This window comes from Rhopilema esculentum, unplaced genomic scaffold (genome assembly GCF_057945365.1).
Source record: "Rhopilema esculentum isolate cy_ngs unplaced genomic scaffold, ASM5794536v1 HiC_scaffold_23, whole genome shotgun sequence".
Taxonomy (NCBI): Eukaryota; Metazoa; Cnidaria; class Scyphozoa; order Rhizostomeae; family Rhizostomatidae; genus Rhopilema; species Rhopilema esculentum.
In genome coordinates, this window is record NW_028300834.1 from 270,636 (window position 1) to 294,919 (window position 24,284).

At 34.7% G+C, this 24,284-nt stretch overlaps 2 protein-coding genes across 2 annotated transcripts; one reads left to right on the plus strand and one right to left on the minus strand.

Moving 5' to 3' along the window:
- Nucleotides 1-105: 105 nt before the first annotated feature.
- On the minus strand, nucleotides 106-18,991 carry LOC135691272 (eukaryotic translation initiation factor 6). The gene is made up of 8 exons (XM_065209087.2): nucleotides 18,856-18,991; nucleotides 14,727-14,812; nucleotides 12,915-12,958; nucleotides 12,274-12,405; nucleotides 6,784-6,894; nucleotides 3,364-3,429; nucleotides 2,459-2,640; nucleotides 106-1,668 (listed from the first exon to the last, which is right to left on the minus strand). The coding sequence occupies exons 1-8, from the start codon at nucleotides 18,960-18,962 to the stop codon at nucleotides 1,659-1,661; spliced, it is 738 nt and encodes a 245-aa protein (XP_065065159.1). The 5' UTR covers nucleotides 18,963-18,991; the 3' UTR covers nucleotides 106-1,658.
- A 96-nt stretch (nucleotides 18,992-19,087) lies between these two features.
- On the plus strand, nucleotides 19,088-24,062 carry LOC148957498 (uncharacterized). The gene is made up of 8 exons (XM_089115204.1): nucleotides 19,088-19,304; nucleotides 20,172-20,271; nucleotides 20,617-20,843; nucleotides 21,565-21,637; nucleotides 22,264-22,374; nucleotides 22,635-22,704; nucleotides 22,995-23,074; nucleotides 23,426-24,062. The coding sequence occupies exons 1-8, from the start codon at nucleotides 19,229-19,231 to the stop codon at nucleotides 23,520-23,522; spliced, it is 834 nt and encodes a 277-aa protein (XP_088971330.1). The 5' UTR covers nucleotides 19,088-19,228; the 3' UTR covers nucleotides 23,523-24,062.
- The last annotated feature ends 222 nt before the right edge of the window (nucleotides 24,063-24,284 follow it).

A 24,284-nucleotide genomic window follows, 5' to 3' on the forward strand; every position in this document is an offset into this window, starting at 1 on the left:
AATGAAAAGACAACATAGGGGCGATTTGGAATAAGAGAAGCTAAGTGAATGACAAGAAACGCACACAAGACTGCTTTTTGGGACAGAAATGTATACAGAGCAAAATTAAAAAGCATCCCATCATTCATTTTCACGCACAAAATAGACTAAAATTTCAAAATGGTAGCTACAATCAAAATTTTACTGGTGACACTAGAAGGAAGAATTGCGACTCATTTAAAGGTCTACTTTCTATGGGCTGAACTTCTTCACTTCTTCTGATCGAGTTGGATGAAGAAATAATAAGGTATTGACAATGTACTTTCACAATCTACATACACAGTCAGACGGAAAAATACGGTTTGAATTTAATAGCGATATATAAAAAGCGATCATGTAATCTCCACACGGTTCCGCTACAATTGATCAATGCAATGAAGTACTGGAGACAATTGCTAAACGTTTTCTAACCTTATAATTATGACAAAGAAACGCAGCAAGAAGATTCAGTTTTATAAAACTCTATTCGAAGAGGTAACAGTTGAATTAAAAGCTACATTTGATTACATATTTCTTGAAATTGTCACGCGATCCTTGCGGACAGTGTGTTTTCCCCTCTAATGAGTACAGAGGAAAAAAACATCACAAGCAGGAATTAAAAGAAAAAACTGGTCTGTCATACCAAATGGTTCGAGGGCAAATAGGAAGTCTTTAGACTGTACCCAGATCAGGGTTGCCAGATGATTGGAATGGTTTACGTTCATATACTTTAAGATTTAGGCCCAATTCGGCCAGCCAAAAAAAAATACAAAACAGCTAAATTTTGCCAAATTGTATGGGTAATAAAGTAATCAATTGTTACGGCATGTTACAAAATCATTCATTTGCATTCATTATCAACTGTCTATTATCTTTTGCCTTGTTACATCTTTTATCATTTATAATTTTGAGACTATCTCAAGAAAACGTTGAAAATTATCTGTGTAGAAATTGTCTTTTTGTTTGAATTTTCGTGGCTTTCAACATACATCTAGAATAAGACCAACTTTTGCATTACAGGCAAAATCAATTTTAAAAAAGCAAAGATGGAAGAATTTGGGCAAACCCTAACCCAGATCATGTATGCCCAGATATACGCGCAAACGGCATTGAATACAAAGCTGTCATATTCCTGTCTACGGTGCCTCGCTACACACAAGGTAACAGGACCTTTTTCCTTCTAGGCCATCACAATATCCGTTAACATTGATATTGACTTACTGGAGGGTTTATTTTCAATTGTTGCTGATCAAGGGAGGGAAAACTTTCCGTTATGAAAAGGACTGTGCGAGCAAAAATAACCAATGATAGTCCTTATCGACCAAAATAACAAAAGTTAATACCAGAATGTAGAAGTGTTTGATTCAAACGACCTAACTGAGACAACAGCTCATTGCTTTGCAGATGAAAACGACTATGGTGAGGCTTTCACGGGAAACTATAGTCTGTTGGCTCAATTGACTATGCAGCCAGTTTTCAAAAAGCTTTACACCTGCCGGAATTTTGATTAATAGCCTGGTTACCGACTGGTAATTAAGTAGATCAATTTAGTACCAGTATTACATTTAATATAAACGTCCCGTTTTAACAAACCATTTCCTAATTTGTCGTGCTGTTTGGCAGATGCAATATCCATAAATTCAGGTCATACTAAGGATGGAAGATAGAAAAAAATTAAAACTAACTTATCCAAATATAAATATTTGGGGGAAAATGACAAGCAAACTTTGTTACACTAAATAATGCGATTTTCCATCCATTAAAGTAATAGCGTAATACAGAATTTATTCGTCAGGTATTATTGAGGTGTCTCTATTCCAGGATGTAGGCAATATGAGGACTAAACACAAAGCAGGCCGCCTTTATAACATAATATTTTAAGCAGTGGTCTCGTGTATTATAGAATTCTTTTGAAGTATCCAGACTTTGGCAACTGACAAAACTGCAGATACTGACGCGAGGTTGTAGGCGCTCAGTAGAACGCATCCGAAACAGCAGCTCAACTTACGGCCTCATTTTGAAAACATATTTATCAAACTTCTGTACTAAACTATGAATAAAGATTTGGATTGATGACCAGCACCGTAGAATGAATTTAGAGTGTTTAAGAAAACGAGGCTGTAAAACTAAATTCGTAAGATCTACTTGTTCTATTGTATACAAATGCCAAATAGTTTTTCAAGGTCGACGAAATCCTAAAAACATCGCTGAAAACGGAGATCAGAATGGAAATCCCTTACAATTAAGATAGTTACAGGAAAAAATCTCAATTTCATTGTTAATTGCCGGGATATCAAAAAGATGAAAAATGTTCTATTCAATGCCCCAAAAATCAATCCAGGTGCTTCCTTCAATTCATGTGCTCATTCTTTGCATTCCACAAGCCTACGTTTTGATTTTCAGTCTATCGAAAAAACCCACTTTATAAAAGATTGCATACCTGTCTATTAGGGAAGCTCTCATCGAGGTGCCAATGGCCGAGGGTTGGTTATCTCCAAGTTTGAATATGCTTTCTATTACTGACAGCTCTGTACTTGTAGTGTCAAGACCACAAAATGCGGACCAATCATTTACTACCATGCCAGCACCAATTACATCGCTCCCTCGATTGACTGTTCCAGCCTGCAGAATATGTATTGAAAGATATCTTAATTTGATGCCAGCTTTGCAACTTAACTAATAAAGATGGTGATGGTAAGAATAATGTCCAGCTTTAAAGCTTGCAGTACCTGTTGGCTGAATGGAAATTTTTCTGGCTTTTCGTAAGCTTTTCGTGGGAAATGATTGTATTGTAGGAATGAAAAATTGGTTGCATAAAAAACAAAGTGTATTTATTTGCACTCTTTCATTACTTTGTGAGTGCCATGATTTATTCACACTGAAACCCCTAGAATAGTTCATCTTTATTGCAGAAGAATCTAACGGGCTAGATATAATTTTGGCTTCATCGTTAGAAAAAATGCAAGAAATGACAAAATAAGATGCAAAAGAGCGGGGATCCCGGGAAATGCATATAAGCAGAATAGGCTCGTCAACGAGAACATCGGATTAGAAACAAGTTCACAGAAACTTTTAAGGGGCAAGTGGATAATATATAAAAAAATCTCAAGCTCACTTAATAAAATTTAAAATTGCAAAAACGTGGATGTAATTTTGACGTATTTGTTGAACATACAAAGTTTCAAACACAAGGACATGAATGAAATTTTAATGGCTCGCTTAAGAAATGTAAGAAAAACTGAAAAGCAAAAAATCTTTAAAAATAGCTTTGTAAAATCAAACATATACAAAAAAGGAAGGTTTGTTTTTTTCAAAGCTATTTTTAAAATGCAAAGTTAAACGCACCACTAATGGAACTTGAAGTAGTGAGGAGAGCTCATCTTGGTCCTCGATTGATGTTTTCGGGTGCACCTACACCAGGAAAATTAAAATTCATTATTTGCAACAATGTCAAACCAATTGTTTATAAAAAAATGAAAGACAGCGAGGAAGTACGATTCTCTTGCAAGGTTACATGAAGTACCTTACTTAGATGTTCTTGCAGCGAGGAAGTTACATGAAGTACCTTTCTTAGATGTTCGTCCTTCCAGTTGCTCACGAAGGATATGGTTAAAATAACATTACTATGCATTAAATCTGGAGAAAAAAGAAAGACAGGGTTGACGAGGAAAGTGTAGGGTAATGGGCTTGGGAAAGAGATACAGAGACCTTGAGGTATTAGGGTAGTATTAGGGTAGATCGGTCTAGCCAGATGATCAAGAAAAATAGGCTTGTCTACATCTGAGCTTTGATTCGGCATTCAAACAAAAACTATTGGAAAATAAAAGGAAAGGGCCAAAAAGAGCTGAGAGCCTGTCGCAATTTAAATAGCTTTATACAAGGCATGTTAGATATGAGCTTTCCCGACCACGTCAAAGAAGACAGAGTTAGCCTTGCCAAAAAGAAGCTTATATTTTTAATAGGTATAATAACAAGATATAAAGAAGATCTCAAACAGCTTGGCAGACAAAGACGTTACCTGTCAACTAAATAATTCAACCGTGTGAAAGGGAAAGCCAGCAAAAATACCATGCAATACATTAGTTGAGAGGGGGGGGGGGGGGGGTAGTGACGCCAAGTGTCAGAGTTGGGACAACGGTTATATGGAAATAAATCATATAGAAAGGTAACGGAATAAATTTTAGACATAGATAAGTGTATGATGGTAGGTAAGGTGGTAGTAAGTTGTAAAGAAATTCGTATTGCGCTGGATTCACGTTGGGAAAGTGAAGGGAGCTATGATGATGAGATTAAAAAAGTATATGGGCACGTACAAAAGCGCTGTAGAATACACTGTAGAGATCTACTTGTATGTGTTTTGGGATCACAAGGGAAAAAAGTCCCACTTCGTCAAGGTTGGTTTGTCCAGCTCTGAAAATACTTCCTATTATATTAAATTACTCTGTGCTTATGAAATGTAAAGTGAAGTCTTTCTTATCATTAAGTAATCACCTCATTTGCCTCAAACAAGATGCTGTTTTTAATTGAAGTCGCCAAATGAAGATCATCACGCAATATAAAATCATTACTAAAACGAGTTTCATTTAGCCGATGTTCACCAGTATTTAATTATTTGCAAGAAAACATAACTATAACAATTCATCGTCAGAAATTTATTATTGAAATGCGTCTTCGTCTGTCGTCTCGTTCTCAGAAAACGAAACTTGTGAAGCAACGTAGAATTTTTTTTTACTATACATCAAATACTTCTAAACAGCGCCTACACTGCTAAAGCATTACACGAAATTAGCCAGCAGCAGTTTTTATTGAAACCATTAAATATATTAAAAAACAACATACAGATGTGTTATTCAACAACTATGGCTGATTAACCAAAACAGCAATTTTATCTGTAGATATCAAAACCCATGCTATGAATTCAATTTTTAAGCCTAAATACTGAATCAAGGATTGAAATAATCATCTACTTATATGTTTTATATTTAGTTCTTAATTATCTCTAATTAAATGAAGATAACGATGAGACGCTAATAAGGGTTTACAAAATTAAACTTGGCAAGAAGGCGAAAATAAGCCATTTTACTGTCTTAGTTAAACCTTCCTAGTCATCAGAAAAAAATAGAGTTGCTGTCTTAGCAGCAATGTTTATTGTTTTGGTGTTCAACTATATCAAAACATCATCCCCTTCAAAGATGCTTAGCACTTTTGAGCTTTAAAAATGCGTCTGAAAATGCAAAAAGCTACATGGTTCAGCTATAACCGCTAGATTCTTGCTTAAAACTCTTAATTTGGAAACAGATCAGCCATACTCAGCGTCAAACCCTTCTTATCTAGTTCACGCAATGGAGCTTGGAAGTTTGAATTCAAATTTCTTTCAAGGGCACTCCCCTGGGCAGTGTCCAGAACAGTAATCATCATTCCTCCAGATAAGTAAAATTTTGAAACCTTTTATCCAAACAATAGAATAATGGCGTGTTCTGGACATAACAAATGCAATTATTTTGTTTCCATTGACTTTCCTATGATTGTTGGCCGCGGTGCAGCTAACCTTTTTTACTGTGCTAGGTAGAAAAAAACCAAGACATTGCTCTGAAGATTTATTGCAGACAGAATGTCTTTCGTGACTTCAGTGCTATCAGCCATCGATATCAACATCAGGTTCACCCTTATTAAAATTTGAATGCTTAAAGAGGCATCAACGCAAAGAAATTGGCATCGCCAAAAACACTTTTCGTCGTTCTAGTTTGTTATGTGAACAGCAAAGACTATCACAAAAAGGCTCAATGTTGTCTTGAATACAGAAAGGGGGTCTAATTTAGGGGAAGAAAGTTGAAGCGAGCAAGAGTACGAGTGCCTGCAAGCGGGTCGTCTGGAGGCCGATGCCGGAAGACTTGAACGAAGGCGTGATTGCGTCACGATCGATGAAAATTAAAAACAAACCAATTTTGAACGAACATGGCACAGAAAGGATGAAAGAGGAAAAAACGTTTTCTATTCTGGACAAGCTTTCACAGGGGGGTTAGCAAGTAGTATAATTCTATCATTCATGGTTTGAATGCAATTTTTATAACGGGAAAGTTAGGATCTAATACCTAGTAGGCGTAGAAGAGGTCGGTTGGGAGCGGTTCGAAACTTTTTTTTTGACTGATTTAATTCTTTCTTGGTTATATCAACCTTTTTAATTTCATCGACGTGAGCAGCCATTATCGTTAGGCAGAAGCTTGCCTTGTACCGAGAAATCCCCATCGACCGAGAGCTTTCTCAATTACTTTCGGATTTCACATGATCAATCAATTTCTGTTGATGACCATCGGACCGTAGAAACACTAGGTTACCAAAAATTCAGTCGTACTGGTTTCTCTCCCTTGTTTCTCGCAACATGTATGTGATACAAAGCATGTAAAACCATTTTTCGGTAGAACTTTTATCCCCACTTCATATGGCCAAAATCTTTTTGCAACTTTCGGGGGTCGAAATTTTGAGTTGGTTCCTTATTTAAGGTCTAATGACAAAATAAATTATGCACAGTTGGTGATTCGAATTCTAAACTAGCCAGGTAAGAATCCTCATAGCAGAACCTAGATCCGTTTTGTCTTACCGCAATCCTCCTTCATCCACCAGGTTTCGTACACACATAACTTCTGCAAAACGTCGAAAGAAATTTCCCATGTCTTTAAAACAGCTTCAGATCAAGATGGCTGGCGCTGGACGATATTAACAAGATTTACGCCTCTTGTTCACGGTATACATGCAACTAAAACTTACCAGTCCTCCTTGATTCGTTATTTTGCAGTACGACCCGACCAAAACGTTACCAGCTATCGTCTGTCGGAATACTTCTACTTTCAGTGTGTCGGCCAAAATTTCTTCTGTTTCCTAAAGACATAAAAACTGATCAATTCAAAAACCTTGAACACTGAGCATAGTTTAAAAAGGTTAGAGCGTATTTGCATCCCGCTTGCATAATAAAGACCTATTTGACTAGTTTTTATGACTTTTTAAAGCAAGCTAACATTTCTTAGGTCAACTCTACACTTACAACGTAAGCATTTCCAAACACTTGTCATATTGTGAATAATTACAAAATAACTTATCTTGTGCAGAATTACTGTGAAAATTTACCTCGATGTTATTCAAACAAGAAGAAAAGATGACTGGCTTGGCTTTGAATAATTTGAATATGTCAAAATGTTATGATATTTAAATGACGTCTTCGAAATCGCATGGTACGGTAAGACATTCATATGACATCACAGAAGCAGGCTAACTGAATATATTGACATACAAATGTAATACCTGTTATGAATATATTGACATAAAAATACCTGGTATGACAATATTTATATAGGTTTGCCATTATTAATTTTTAAGCCGATCAAAACTCTTTATCTATATGACGTTGTTGTAGATTAACTTTCTGTATGAGCTGTATTGACAGAAAGCTAGGAAAATTATCTCCAGACGATTTATGGTTGATCAATAAATCCTTTACTACGAAAAATTGCATGTAAAACTCAAGCCCCATGACAGGTATTTCCAAGAAGCTGAAAAATAATTGATGACTTGACTCCAATTGAAGTAGAACCCCCAGGCTTACGAAATTGGAAAGAAGATAGCTAATTGTTCATTCACAAGATGCAATCTTTCCAGTACATAATCCATTTCCACAATTCATCCTTATTATTTTACCATTTTGAGCATTTGAGGAAACTACAGGGTGTAGAGGTTCTGAGGGGGTTTAGTGGAGTGTGATTCTAACCCTCCATTCTTAAACTTTAAGTTAAACACTCAGTTTGCTGGGCTTTGAGAAATTTTTCTTCTAAATGTAAGATTTCTAACAGCTAGACTCATGAAATGCCCACCAATGGCAGTGGTGGTTTTAACGGGGGTCATGGCTCCAGTTCCTGCGCTTATGGTAGACAAAAGGGGCCCCACACCTAAGAAAAAAGATAGACATTGTAAAGAACAAAGGCCCCTTAGATGTTCTTGGCTCCGCGACCCACAGTTCCAAAAACCGCCACTGCCCAGAGATGTGGTACTATGAAAAGTACAATTGGGGCTCTCAAGCAAAAAGTTGCATAAAACAAAAATAGAAATTTGCAAATCAACAAGGAGCACTCAACCACTGCCAATGATCTGTGCACTGAACCCTTGCCCAAGGTGCAGAGGTGTAAAAATTTTCAGAGGATGGTCTCCTGAAGCCCTTGTCTTGGTATTCTACCATGTTTCCCCTTCAATGTTGGAGTTCTGGCTATTTCATTGTATTATTGATCTTTTTAATCTACCATAATTGCATAATTTTAGAAAATTTTGTCAAATCAATATTCAATTTCACAGGGCAAAAGTCTCCTACAACCCCAAAGATAAAAATGGGATTTTCACCCTTGCAGAATTCTTTACCTTTGCTATTCTAGCAATGATTCATATAAGCATGGTCTACCCTAGTGTCTCTAATAGACGGGCCCCCCGTGTATCAATTTCAGAAGAATTTGCCCTCCCCCCGTCGCTAATTAGCACCCCCTTCTATTAAATTTTACAAATCTGTCATGACCAGAACACGCAATTTTCATTTGTCAATAATTCCCCTTGTTATGTTATGTAGTTATTTTTTAATTGTCATAATTCCCCTTGTTTTGTTTGTCTATCTTTATCTCTAACCATCTATCCATTATCAAGTACCCAGTGTCGCCATCCTACTAATTCTATTGCCTTTTATTCAAAAGATTTACCAACATCCTTCCTTCTATTAGCTCCCCTTTGCTTTTGAAATTTGCTAATATTTTATTGAAAATTGACCAACCTGGACAGCCCCCTTCTAATAGCAACCCCTTCTATTAAAAACTGGCCGACATGAACATCCCTTTCTATTAGCACCCCCCTTCTATTGAAAACTGGCCGTGATGAACACCCCACTTTTATTACATCCCCCTTCTATTAGAGACACTAGAGTATATCATTTGAATTTATCTTTGTGTTTCTTCAAATGAATATGAACCTTAAATGCTATTTGCTATAGTGACAGAGGTTGCCTTTCTCAATTTCTTTTTTACCCTTTTAAATATCTATTATCTAAATACCTAAATGCCTCTGAGTGTGCAAGGTAATGATATCTATTTATCCCTGTCAACATTATTATTTTAGGCATAAAAAGGTACCAAATTCTTTCATGGATCAGCAGAAATATTGGACAATGCTAGAAGTAGGTTGGAGACAGTGGCGGCGCCAGCTACTGCCGAGTGGGAGGGTAATGGGCGTAGCCAGTGAGACCACGCCCTAATCGCCTCGTTTCAGTGCATTGTACCAGTTCAAATTTCCTTAGGAAATATGACCTAGTGCTTTTTAACCCGTTTTTAAACGAAATATGTAGACCATGTTTCGAAAAAAGTGGAGGGGGTAATTACCCCCCCCATACCACCCCCTGGCGCCGCCACTGGTTGGAGATTCCATGTATCCTGTTATCTGGCCATTGGCCACTGGCTTTGGGGGAGTGATAACTTGCCCCCATTTTCCCCTGAAAGTGCTACCACAAAGACCTCAACAAATTGTTCAAAAAGACAACTGTTTTTGTATGAAAATGTTTACAAACGAGACTATTTTTAAAATAATCTTAAGTTAATAGATAATTTGGTTGCTATCTATATATAGTTTGCAAATCCACTGTTATTATTTCAAACTAGTAGTGACAAATTGAAATTTTCAGTACTAAGTATTTTCTAGCAACTTTGCAATAGATTATTGCTTCATGATACTTTTATAAGAAAATTTTTCAAGTGCAACTGAAATTGTGAATTTGCTAGTTAGTTCATTGGTATTTATAAATACAATTCAATAATACCAACATGCATTGGTTATTCATTGATATAGCAGGTTAAAATTCTGACAGCTTCAAGGAGCTGACAAGGCCTCTGCCTAAGCTTTTAGATTAAATACAAAAAAATATATTTACACAAGTTTATTGGAAAAGTTTAAATATTAATATCATCTCAAATCCTTTACTTTCTTTGTTTGAGAACAAGTTTATAGTTAAAAGTTTTCTGACTATGACTATGGTTGGTTGTTTAGTCTTGTCTTGAAAGTTTGTATACTTCCATGTCCTTGATTGTCCTGGTTTTTGTCCAATAATTCATGATGATATAAAGCTCTTCACCCTAATGAATCTACTGTATAAATTCATACAGCTTTGATTCCTGGTATTGGTACTGGTTTTGTTTTGGTCCTCCCTCCTGAATAAATTTTTGTGATTGCTTTTTTACCTGTTGCACTGAAGGTAGAGCTGATGAAAATAAGTGAATCTTCTCTTTAAATACAGGAAACTGACCTGTCAATACAGACTGCATCAAACTCCATGGCAGTCTGTCAACATCCTCGTGTTTCTGTCTTGTTGGCCTAATTTGACAATTTGACTGCCCTTTCAGATAGATTTGGCAATAAGATACTTCATACTCGATCAAAATATCAAGACTGGTCATCAATATTTGTCTCTTTAAATTGATTTCAGATAAAAGTTTGGCATTCTAATTAAGCATGCCGCTGCTGGGCTCTTTCTGCCATTTGCTAGGTTCTCATTGTACCTTTGGACATTTGATGATACTTGCCGTGCAAATATCAAGGCAGACAATGTTTGTGATGCAATCCGAAATGCTCCGATAACGCGATTAAAAAACAATTCAACTCAATGACCAAATTTACAAACGCTTTTAACTACAAAACTGTTAGCGATATGAAGAAATTAAAAGCAGCTTCTTTTTCAGAAGGTCTGATTACATTGTGTTCTGAAATAAGAATTTTGGGCTGGAGTGCCCCTTTAAGATGGAGTGCCCCTTCAGCTTATAACTGAAGTCAAGCCTCACAATACTTCAATGGCTTACCACAGTGGCATAAATTATGGGAAGCTTGGGGAATGTAGTGATTCCCCAACCCCTTTCTCTCTCTATTCATTTTATCTTGAAAACTTTATCTCAGAAATAAGATATTTGGAACTTGAAAGTACACTAACGTTAAAAAAGTATTAGGATAAACTTCCAAATTTCATAGACATTTTATGCAACAAATTTGGATAGATTTTTTTAAAATCTTTCTCATTAAATAAGTACAGCAGATATTTCCATGAAACTTTCACAAGACATTGCTGATTTTTCAAAGCATTTTATGTATGCCAAACAATTAAAAAAACATCGACCATAAAATTTCTATAGGCCTTAAGACAAAAACCTGGAGGCTTTTGAAATTCAAGAACTGAGAAGCGCTTAGAAATTGCTCTCTACTAAAATAAAGCAAATTGATTTTGTGAAATTGCATCAATTGTCGGCTGCTAATTGAGTGCAGCTTTCCTGGTGTGTAAAAAGATTTTCTGTACAAGATCAGTAAAAAATTTACCAAGGGATGGCAGACCAAAGAAGTTTACCACGCCTTGGACAAAAAGTTGGACAAAAGGTCTTTGCTGAGGGAAATGCGAAGTAATAGGTTTGAATCCTTACTAGAAATTATGTTGTCATGTAAAAAGAAGCTAAATATTGGAACATAAGCAAAAACTATAAAAATCATGAAAAATACCAATTTTCCAGCTTTATAGGAAGAAAATGCTCTCTCATAACAAAATTGCCAACGAATAGAATGGCTTCTACTTGAATGTTACACAGTTTTAAAAGTGACTCAAGTAAATGCAATAATTTAATAAAATTGAAGTGTTTTTGTTGATGTAGCAAACTATATTTGAAGCCTCAAATTTTGATTTTCTAATTTCTTTTATAAATTTCTTTGTTATGGAAACAAGAAATTAAAAAGTTGAATTTGTTTGGACATCTCTAGAATTTTGTGAAGGTCATGTGACTTTGCCGCTATTAGGCCATTCAACCCTTATGCATATTTTGTTGTTATATTCAGGAAAATCCTGTGTTTTCAAGGTTATACTTTATAAGTTGAAGCATTTTCTTAACTTTTTATTCCATTTTGGGGATACGTAGGCCTAGATTATTTGGAGAAAGACTGCCCAAATCTGAAAAAGTTTTTGTTGCAAAATTGAATCCAACGCAACGCCATAATTCGTTTATCGAATTTGTCCCAATATTTTTTAAATGGAAGTGTAGAAAAGTTACTAATAAAAAGCAAATTACCTCATTAGTTATAATTAATGAAAAGCAAAAACGTAAACTTGATATTCTCATAAGCTTAGCTGTATTTGCTTCAATAAGGTAGATTATACCTTGGGTGGTCCTTTAGAACACAAAATAGTTAAACCACAAAATAAATACTGACCTTGTCAATATCCGGATGTACTAAAGCCACATAGTCATTACAAACTACAACATTTCCAAGAGCTGACAGCCTTTCTTCCACTCTTTGGACCTGTACACTTTCTGGAAGGGAATTTCTTATGTGCTGAAGTTCCTAAAAGATAAAGCAGTTTTATAAATAAGAGAAAAGAATTCCTTAGAAAAAAATGGTTCAGATAATTCTAGGGACACTCTACTATGAAAATACAAAAATAGCCCATATTCGGTAGTAACAAAATATGTTTACAATGATTTTTTATGGAGAATAATAGAAAAGGGATGTACTTAGGGCTACATGTCACAAGGAAATGAAATTAAGTGGTTCAAATCTTTTTTCTGTTTTATTCTTGATCAGTGAGAATTGTACTTTAACATTTTTAATAATATTTTAAAAATTTTGTAGGCTTTGAAGTTCTCCTTCAAATTTTGTACAATGATTTGCAGGAAGTAAGAATCCCAGAGACTGCAAAATGGCAATTTATTCTTGGCATCAATTTGTCAACAAGGTACCGCCAACAATGACTATACTGTATATTCTATGCATCAAAAGTAGATTAATTGCATTGGTATTGGGTAATATGGGCTAAACAGGAAATTTGAGGATTAAAAACAAAAACAAAATACCTGATCAGTTGTCGTGTTTGGAAGAATGAGACCATGTCTGTTTCCTTGAGATATAAAAATAAAGATCAAACCATTTTTGAAAATTAATACAATTATTACAATACAAATTAATACCTGGGGACCAAGTGTCTGACACTGGCCATAAATTTGATAAACTATTTATCAATCTATCATTTAAACACCATGCCATTAATCTATCAAAACAGTTTGTAACATCCTGCTTTCCTGGGCTTAGTTTCCAAATGAAAAATTGCCAAGTTATGATGTTTAGAAATATATATGGTGTCTGATAGCTAAAATTACCCTGCATTGATAACTCTTGATTGATTTATAGTAAAAAATGCATATTTGGCAGCAAAAGGTTGCATTGGGGGCCTGCTGGATGTACACTATCAGGGCAAAAATATTGCAACACCTGTCAGGGTGATTAATGATGGATCACGGAATAACTTTTGTTGTTGTCTGATTAAGCTATTGTTTAATCAGCCAATGGCCTGCAAATAAAGCGAAGTATATAGCAGCAATTCAAGTAACTTGTAAATAAACAAACATTTCGGGTAGGTGTTTCTGGCTTTGATAAGTGTGGAAAATTGCTTTGGAATTTATGCACAAAATTTGTTGATGGAATGCACTGGGATTCTCCTGCATTCTCCATAAACTCTCTAAGTTATTTCTTGTTTGGATCTTAGAGAACCTTACGGACTTCAAATCAGATCATTTTCATTGGCAACAAGAAATTTTCGCTTATTTCAAGGTTAGGACTTTGTGATGGCCGAGAAAGGACATAATAGTCTGCAGATTTTCAGGTAAATTTGAGTAAAAATGACCTTGCAAGGGGGATGTATTGCTTTTTTGAAAAACGCTGCCTTCCTTATTTCCCTAGCATTTATTTGGTTCTACCAAAGAGACTGTTTTGCATTATTTTGCAATATTTCACTGCATTAACCCGCACATCGCTAATTGATGATTTACCAACTTATATGCCTAACTGTACCCAAAGAATTACCCAAGTTGAGTTGGAAGATTTCAGGGCTAAAGAAGTCTGGAATAATGACTCTATTTGTTGTTTCCTGATCTTTCACTATTTTGCTATCATTTTCTATGAAAAATTTTGAAATGTTTAGAAGTAAAAGACTAGTTACATGAAGTTATATCACAACTATTAGCTCCTTATCCTGTCTATATTTTGATTTAACCACTGCAGATATTTTTTCTATAACTGCAAACTTTCTTACGTTAATATTGTAATTCTAAGTACTGCGAAATCCTTAATAAATTTAAAAGAATTTGACTACAGGTTTAGCATGATTATTTTCTTTTTTAAGGGGAATATTTCAGCATATAAGTTATAAGTTTACAAAACTTCAATTTTTTTATGCCATTTTCATTTGGGTGTTGCAATACTTTTGTCCTGGTAGTGTACATCCATGAGTTAGAAAAGGAAATCTGATTTCTTTCTTGGAGACAAATGAAGATAAGAGGTAAGCTCCAGCTCCAGTTATTTTTAGTTTTCTAATAGATAGATGCATTTTAATACAATATGATGCATCTAGGTTGCACGATTGAGTAAATGCATCGAAGAGAGGTCCTTTTTGGAGAATCTTGACTTTAAAAAGGACTTTACAGAAACATGTATATACCGTAAAGTAATGTGAGTGTAGAATGTTGATTTTATTAGCAAGTACTAACAAGCTGGGAAAAACAATTTTTACTGAAATCGTCTTATAAGGGCCAGTGTTACTCCATATGGATGCAAGTACAAATCCACTCACAAGTTCGGGTCGAAATTTGCAGAAGAAAATCATAACTTACCAGCTGACATTCTGCCAATTATATTACAATTTGCAACTGATGTGTGAATAACTGGGATGGTATCTACAAGCTCCCCTTCAAAGACACTACAACAAAAAGGTAATATTTTACTCTTTAGACATTAAAAAACTTAGAATTGAGACCTTAATTACAGAAAACTTAAATAAGAACAAACATGATAGTTTAACACATAATATACATTTCTGTTAAGGGCTTAATTCCAGAAATGTCATGACGCAGGGACATTTATTAAATGAAGCTGATTAACCTTTTGTTGCATATTTTTTAAAGAACATTTAAACTTTCGAAAAGTCTTATTCTGTTAATACCCAACAATAATTTGTATATCCAAAGCAAACCAGTCAGCAGCAGCATCTTATGCAAAGACCAGCAAATCACATTCTGTATGTTTACTTGCCATCGTGTCAGCACTCACGCAAAAACAACCAAGCAAGCGTTTGATTGCTTGAGCAAAACGGTAAATTTTGAGGAATAAATAAGTAAGTGACACAAACAATAAAATAATAATAATAATAATAATAATACAAATATTTACAGAGGAAGGCCTCAGTTACTCAAGGGTCCTCTATTTAACTAATTGTATCGATTTACTAAAAAGCATTACAATTAAAAAGTTCATCATATTAAGAGTGGATAAAATCAGCAATATATAGCCAATACAACAAAACACAGGAAATATAAGTAAGCTGACGTAACCACATCTCGAAGAAAAATACATTTGAAAATCAATTCCACAGTGATTGTTTAAGAATACTATTGGCACTTGGTTTCTGAACTACAATAGCATTAGGAACATCGTTTTTAAAAAGAATAACATTTTGAGATCATTCTGCAATACTGTTTATATAATCTTTGTGATGTACATAAAGTTCATAAACAAAACACATTTATATTGGGTATTTAATCTTTTTAGAATGCATTAAAGGTCATCGTAACAGTTTGTTTTCATTTTATATTACCATAAAAAAGGATCATACAGTTGTAAGAAAAATGGGGTAAGAAAAATGTCAGAAAACAGATCAAGATGCCAAGAGGGGCTTATCTCTGTTTCAATATTTTGATGCAGAACATGCAGTTCATGAAATTGATTTCCTTTTAAACAGAATTCCAGCAATAATCACCTATTAATTATAACATTTCAACATGTTCTTGGTATACCATACAGTGTTTCAAGACAAGATGCTTAGAGCTGTCAATATCCAAAACTTCTTGCCGAACTTAGTACTTCAGCATTGTCCTCATGAAAGATTTTTATAGCAGTTATTTGTCTTGTTTGTGTTTGAGGCACTGTCCTCTTTTGGACACTCTTCATTACGCTTCTAAGCCAAATTTTGCATGCAGAATACATACCTTTGGCATTTGCTTATTTGCTGGGTTAATAATTTGCAAATTTTGGCAACAGTTGGCCACATTCTTGCATTATATATCACAAGTTGACAATTTATCCACAGTGTAATCCCACCATTTTACACCCCTGCTATTTATCCTCTTTTTTAGCAATACTTCAGGCCTGGCCGTTTGAGGCGAGCGATAGCTCGCGCTCGCCTCCACGCTCCCCTCGCAACCTGAGGCGAGCTATGAATTGCTCTCCTAAACAGAACATGAAGGAAGAATCGCTCCCCTAAAATTTCCTATTCAGAGAATTATGAAAACGCACAAGGGTTAATTGGTTTATTTTTGTAACAGCGATTTCTCCCGTCATTGCATTTTTTGCAATTAACTTTTTGCTTGTTGGGCGGTTTTTGTTATGATAGGCATAAACTTTGATCTATTGGGAAAAGATACTTAACCGAAAGGTACGTTTGTAGCGATTAGAACCTTTCAATCTTAAGAAAACAGGAATATTTTTGGAAGGAAAGTCGAAGAAATTGGTAGGAATTGTAGATTGGGGATACAATAAGACAGCAGGTTCCTTCCAGCAATAGAAACAAAACTATCCCTCAAAGAGAACAAGGTACTCTGTCTTGCAGATCAAAAACGACAACCAAAACATGGAATTCCACTATCCAGCGGCATTTACTGAAAAACCCAGATTGGATGAAAACTATAACGGCAACATGTTTGGCATCATTGGCAAAGCCTGATCATCGTTCCATCTAGCAGTTTGTGAATCTATCTACTATATAAACATGACCAACCGCTTTTGTGTAGACATAAGTGAGCTTGTTTTCACCTTAGGACTCCGTTGGTAACATTTTCAATAGGAAAGCGGCACTGATTGGACAACCTCAACAGTCATGTGCTCGCGCTTTCTGATTGGCCTATTTCGATCCAAAACTGGGTATTTTAGCGTAAAGTTTTCCACCTTTGTTCTGACGTTCTATTCTCTGAAGAGTGCTAGACGTATAACTTCAGCTTGTTTTAAAAAATTTTTTCAAAGCCATTTTCAAATTCTGTACAACAAAAAGATTGTTTTGCAAGAGAATTGTTGTTTTTGTGTTGTGCCAGCTTTACATGAAACTGAAAGAGTCTGTTCTTTTAAATACTTCAAGTAAAGGGGGTGCCTAAGTCACGGTTAAAGCAAATACAAATTGAATGAAGTAAAACAGCACACTCCTGACTGAGGCAATTACATTAAGGCAACCGACAGATACTAAAGGGGCTTATTAAGTCATCTGTCGATTGTCTTTAAAGTACATTCTATGTGTTACTGATTTAGCTCGCCTCAGCAAATGAGGGGAGCAATTCACAGCTCACCTATAAAAATACAAACGGCCAGGCCTGATACTTCTGTTGGGATGCTCAATATAGTTAGCTAAATGAAAGTATCCCCCTCTTATTGGTACTAATCTAAAACACAGCTGCCAGTCTTGGAAGGATCACTTTTGCATTTCGTCTAAATTTGATGAGATGATGTCTAAATTTCATTGATGCTGGGGGATGGGTCATATTTTGAAATTTTGACAGCATACTTTTTGTGAAGAAATCCTGTGAATTTCAAACTGTCTTTATGTTCCAAAAATTAGTCACACTTTGGATATAATTGGCATTCCCAGTTTTGTGGCTTCTAGTGGTCAATTTAAGACAAACATTCTCTCATGGACTGTGTGTGCTCTACAAACATGAAATAAGAATCAGCACCTTCCAAGACCTTGATTGCTTAAATCACAATCTGCTCTTAGCAAAAGTAAATTCCTTTGTATTTAGATGCAACCCTCTTTATTTGTCTCTATCTATCTGGAGGAAGGCAACATGTGCACCTTAATGGAACATCTAGCACCTTGTATTGCTTGAGGGGAGGGGGCCACAGGGAGGGGCATAAGACAGGGGCATAAGACAGTGGCAAAAATTCAGGTTTTTGATTAGAGGGAGGCCCATGATTTTTAGACATTAGATGATTTTCAAGTATCTGATGAAAGCACAACTTCTTTAGACAAGAAATTGATTGGAGGCCACATGCCCCCATAATTTCTTTCACTGGTACTACAACCCCTAATCATCAATACCTTCATCAATTAAACTGTTTGTCTTATGAATGATAATGATGATGGTGATGAATGACCTGCAATATGCAAATTATGCTGATGATGAGAACTTTGGGATGGTAATTTCAAAATTAGAAAAGGAGAGTATACTTTTATCATAAGAATTTTTTACTTGAGTTTCAAATATATGAAATTGGTGGGAAAAAGTGTCATATTTTGATATTTGGCACAAATAATGCTGGTGACACTGGTGCCTTAGAACTACAAGAAAAATCACTTTGTGTTACATGTTACATCTCTCCAAGTAAAATTTTTTAATCATCACGTTAATTAACATGTTATGAAAAAGTCTAAAACCTGTGCTTTCTTGGAAGGAGCTTGTTTGCAAAACAAAGGATAATTTGTTTAAAATATTTGATTTATCTGATTCACCCTTGCCCCCATCCCACTTTCTAATTTAGATTGGTAAGGAATAATTTGTAAACCTAGGTTATTTCGAGTCCAGTAGCTTGTACCAAGTTTTTGGAATTGTTTAGGTTATTTTATTTTAGAAAGGACAGAGTACTTTAGCATATCTTTTAAAGTTGCAACTTTGAATAGAGAAATTAAAATATTCATCTGTTTTAGTTTTGTTTCTTTTCTTTTCTTTCTTTCGATTGTAATTGTAGTGATGTAGTACTGACCTATAAAAATTCTCTGAGCCACCAACAGCAACCAGGCAGTAACTATTCGTCAGTGTGGCAAAAACGCCAACCTCATTGCTGTTTTCAAACTGAGCTCTAACAGCCATGATGTCCAACAATCTTCTGGTACCTTCAATAGATTTTGGACTTTACTGGACAAATTGAAATTGAATTGAAAACTTTACTGTGTGCAACTCTACGTAACACGGATTGCACCACATGGAAGAAACTCCTGACAGAACTTCTGTGAGTTCACACTGAAACGAGGTTGCAACTTCCACGCACGACCGAGATTAGCGAATGGTTTGTTGCAGATGGCGAAGCTTTGAGATACTTGAGAAGGTTTTCGTTGAAGCAAACTAAAGCGCGTGAAATGATGGACTCAGATGACTCTGATCAAGATGTTGGAGCTTATCAAAGTAGCGATGACGAAGATTACGTCCCGGAAGGTTTGGATCTAGTATGAATGCTGTCTAACCAATCGTGTCATTTGGGTTTTGTTCTGTTTTGTTTTGTTTTGTTTTGTTTCCATACAACTCATATTGATTTTATTTCCCTATAAAAGTATGATAATTTCGATGACAAAAAAGACACCTATATAAAGTTTAAGATATGCATTCCTTACACACTCAAAGCTACTTCGATAACCAACCATCGCTACAATCGTCCATTATTTACGCAGCTTTTTCCAAGAAATCAGCATGAGGATAATGTTAGTTGTTGTATTATCATGCAGATACAACAAAACACTTTTTTGTAAAAATAAACTTTTAAGGATATTGAGATTCAAAATTTGTAAATTTAAGAATAGACAAGAAATAATAGCATGGGGTGAATTTATTTTACAAATACTTTTTATCTATGAATACGTATTGTGCCTTTTCCTCAAATTTGTCCATAATGAAAGTAAAGCAGTAACAATAAGTTCGAACTTTCTTTGTTGACTATTAACGCAATCACATAAATCAAGAAAGTCAGCAAAAATAAAGTTATTTCCAACCCAGGGGGTCCTATATTCAAGGTGTAGAGAACACACAGCCAGGGAAAAGAAAATTCTAGCTGAGAACAGGGTTAAAGTGATAAGTGAAATGAAGGGATAAAGGAATACATTGTACTAGAGTGGCATAGAGAATGCTTGTGCTGCTTTGTGATAATGTGATTGAATGAATGAGAAGGAACAATATTTGAAACAGGCCTAAAGCAGAGGTACTACAGACAAAGAGACTACAAGTTTTCAAAGAAACAGTTTTTCTAAGCACAACTAGATATATAATTTTTTGTAAATAGCTTCATAAATGATGTGTAAATCACTATAGGAGCAAGTGCAGATGATGATGATGATGAAGACTATAACTCTAAGAAAAAGAAAGGACGGACACCCAAGAAGAAAGCTACAGTTACTCCTTTGCGCAGAAGGTTAGATTATATAAATTCTACAAGCATTAATGCATTACAAGTTTTCTAATTACCAAAATGGGGAAAATTTTTCATAAAAGTATCCCTTAAAAGCAAGAGATACTTAAGGAAAATTTAAGCTTTTTTGGAAAGTTCAGGGTAAGTATAATGTGGTTAAAGTTTATTTGGGCTAAAGTATGAGACAAACAGTTGTTCTTGAAATAAGCAGTTTTGAATCTTTGAAATTTAAATTGTATGATATCAAATTTGGTCCAAAACATATAGAGCCATTCATGTTTGGTTGAGTCTCTCTATTCAAGCCTTAGATCAGATAACATTGTTTATTTTATTAACTTTCATACTAAGCTCCAGAAGAAAAAGAGGAGGCATAAAATTGCGAGAACCAGACTCTGATGAAGAGAGTGAAGAACCTTTGGCTAGCAGTGAGTCAGACGAAGACAATGAACCAGTGGAAGATGACGACAACGAAGCTGAAAATGAACAAAATGAAGAAGAGAAAAAAAGAATCACTAATATTTGGGAATCCATGAAACAAGATGGGAACTCAAACAACAAGTCTAAACCAAAGGCATGTGTTACTTAATGACTAAACTAAGCGGATGAAAATAACTTTTTACCTATCTGTTTTATAAAGAATCTTTTCATTGTGCAAATTTGAGAGAAGAAGTGTCAGACTGAAGAGTGACAGACAAAAAACTTTAGTATGGCTCAAAATGTTTTCTTTTTTCAAGGCCATTTTATCTGTTTTACTTTGATAAATGTCATTCAGATAAAGTTGTATTTGCTTCAAGGTGTCAAAAAGAACAACTTTAATGTTTCAGCTTGAGTTGCACATGCATTGTTATTATCAGATGCCTAATGCCAGCTTGAATAAATCAAAGGGCTTATTATTATGTAACATTGCTATGATCAGCATAATGCTTGAATCTCATTGCTAACTAAACAAGCAATTTGTGATATAATTGACAGAACTAGCTAGATTTGAATCCATAAACTACTTTAATTTTGTATCATTTATTATATTCATAGTAAAACTAAACTGTGTATTTATTCATTGTAGATAAATGAACATCAAATTGAATAGAAGTAAAGTTAAGGATAATTTGATATGCAGGACTTTGCACAAGCATAATTCATCTGTGCCTCACTGCGTGGTTCTATCCTATATTCTATTCATATGTTCTACAAAAAGGTTTTGTTTCTGTTTTGTAAAATTGTTAAAAAAGCTTTCAGAACTTGTAAATGTATCAAGATAGACAGTCAACAATTAAAACATGTTATATTAAAAGGAAGATGTATCAGGTGATGAAGACCCCAAGGAAAAGAATGACGTAAATGAACAGACAGAGAAAGACTCTGCAGAGAAGTATGTTTAGCTATCCAGCGTTTAATTTGAAACATTTTTCTTGAAAAGCTAGACTTGGTTTTAGCTTTTAATTGTAAAGGCAATTCTAAATTTATTTTTGGGTAATGTCATCCATCATATAAATATATATATAAATAGATCAAAATGAAATTATCGATATATTTCTCAAAGTTTGTGAAAAATCACAGTAAACTTTTCAATGAACAGCAAACAAAAATTGTTTTTTTCTAAAAGACAACAATCAGCAGGATAATTAGGAATAGATTAAAGACCATTATGCTCGAGCATACTTTTGTCTGCAGAAATTTGAGATTTCAGAGAAACTTCATATCAAAATGTTTTTGTTATCGTTATAAAAAGGCCTGAGATAGGCGTTCTCATGATTTTTGTTAGAATAAGGCAATGATAAAATTGGGGAGCTTGACTAGAGCCATGTCAACCAATCATTCAGCAAGAGGTGAAAGAAAATTTTTGCTGCAAAAAGTAGACCTGTTATTGAGGCTTTTTGTTAAAATATTCCACAGCATATTAGAAATAACACATGCACAGAACAATATAGATACAAAAAAGCTTGTTAAATGAAATTGTATCTTGTGTTTACAATGCTGATAAAGGAAAATCTCTAGGTCCCTTGCTGATAACAAGCCTAAAGAAACCACAAAAATAGAAGAGAAAGAGACTGTTTCAGAGAAGCAAGATTCAGAGAAAAGCCCAAGAGAAGTTCCTGGTGCAGCAAGGTATTAAAATGTGCAGTAACACATGAACATTTTGTGATTGATTCATAGAGCACAATTTTAAATTAAAAATCAAGAAGAGGTTTTTCTGGAAGAAACAAACTGTAATTGGCTACTTATCATTACACTTTGAGTTATTGAGAAGTTATTTTTATTAAGAAATTTTTGATAACACACCTTGAAAAATGTGAAGTTTGTTTTGATAGTCTTACCAAAATGTTTGTAGAAGATTTTTTCAGAGTTCCTATTCTATTTGTTTTCAGCAAGAAACGACCTGGTGGCCTAAGCAATGTACTTGGCTCAATTAGTAAAAAGCAGAAAATAAGCACTCTAGTAAGAAATACACCTTCTAATTTTTAGTTTGTTTGTTTTTGTTCCTTCTTTCTGTACATGTCAGCTCTGGAGAATTTGAAAACAAAATCATTTTTGTCATATAGATCTATGTTGATCTTAGTTGAAGATTATATGCTTTGCTTATATTGCTTCATGCTTGATTGCTGGATACAAAGACTCAAAACAACTTCATTAAAAACTTTCACCACTGCTATGGTAAAGCCTCTTAATACATGGTTGTAAAATACATTTATAAAATTTATTTTCAAATCATTCTTGTATTTATACAGGACAAATCCAAAAAGGACTGGGACTCATTCAAAAAGGAACAGGGTATTGAAGACGAACTAAGAAACAAAAGCAAAGATGGGTATGTATTTTAACCTTAAGCTGAATTCCAACTAGGTGCAATGTTTCCACTGCTCATAACTTCTTTATTCTTATAAACAGATTTCATGCCCAATTGTGTTTTTTTGTAATGGATCAAATCAATGCATATTGTCAGACACATCAGATTGATTTGCTCAACTGGGCTCAAGTGTGCAGGCATTTGCCCAGAGCTGGTCTTGCAAGCAATTAATAGTGTGTGGAAAATGTAGGCAGTGGAGAAGATAATTCAATTTCATTCTTTGAAATACAAAATAGTTTAGTTTGAAAGACAGATGATTCCAAATAATTTCCTTAGCAATCCTGTCAAGCTTATTTATTTTTTTTAAATCAGGTTTTTGAGTAAACAAGAATTTCTTCAACGAGTCGACTATCGCAAATGGGAGAATGAAAGAGAACTGAGACTTGCTACTGGCCGTGGGAAAAAGTGAATGGATGTCAGTCACTTGCTTTTGCTGCCACGAAGCAATGTTTTATTGAATTCTGAACAATGCTAACAATGGTATGAAGTAGCCACAAGAGATATGTTGTGGCAAAGATACCATATTTTTTCCAGTTAAATGTAGAATATATTTCTTTCTTATGTTTTGTATTTTGAGTTGTATTATCAGTGTAGGTTTAAAGGTGTTAAGTTGGGTTAACATTTATTCATTCTTGTGTCTTTGGAAAGGTTTTAATGCCTCGTAAATTATTAGTGTTGTTTGGATCAAGCAAGGAATTTTTAAATGAGCAGAAAAACAACTTCATTAAGCAAAACTTCCTTGTGAAATAAGATAATAAGTAGACTTCCCAGACTGTATATGTATGACAATAACTACCTAGTCTTTGAGACAATTTGATTATATCTATTCAACAGATGTATAGCAGAAGTGGGAAATGTAGTATAACCATACTCAGTTTAATGTCGTTGTAGGTATGTAGAGACATTCAGGGCGCTCTTGTATATCAGACAAGGCTTAGTTTCGATGAAATTGTTTTTGTCTTTTCTGTCGCTGAACTCTTTCAAAGCATGCATTTATGCAATTTTTCTAGAATCATTTCTATAAATAACAGAAAAGTCTTAAATTTCTGTGGTATTTCATTTTACGAAACATACAGAAATTAACTTACTCCGTGCACTGGAAAGCATCCACTGGTCCTTCATTTTTCACTCCAGACGTCATTAATGACCTTGAGTAAGAAAAATCGTCATC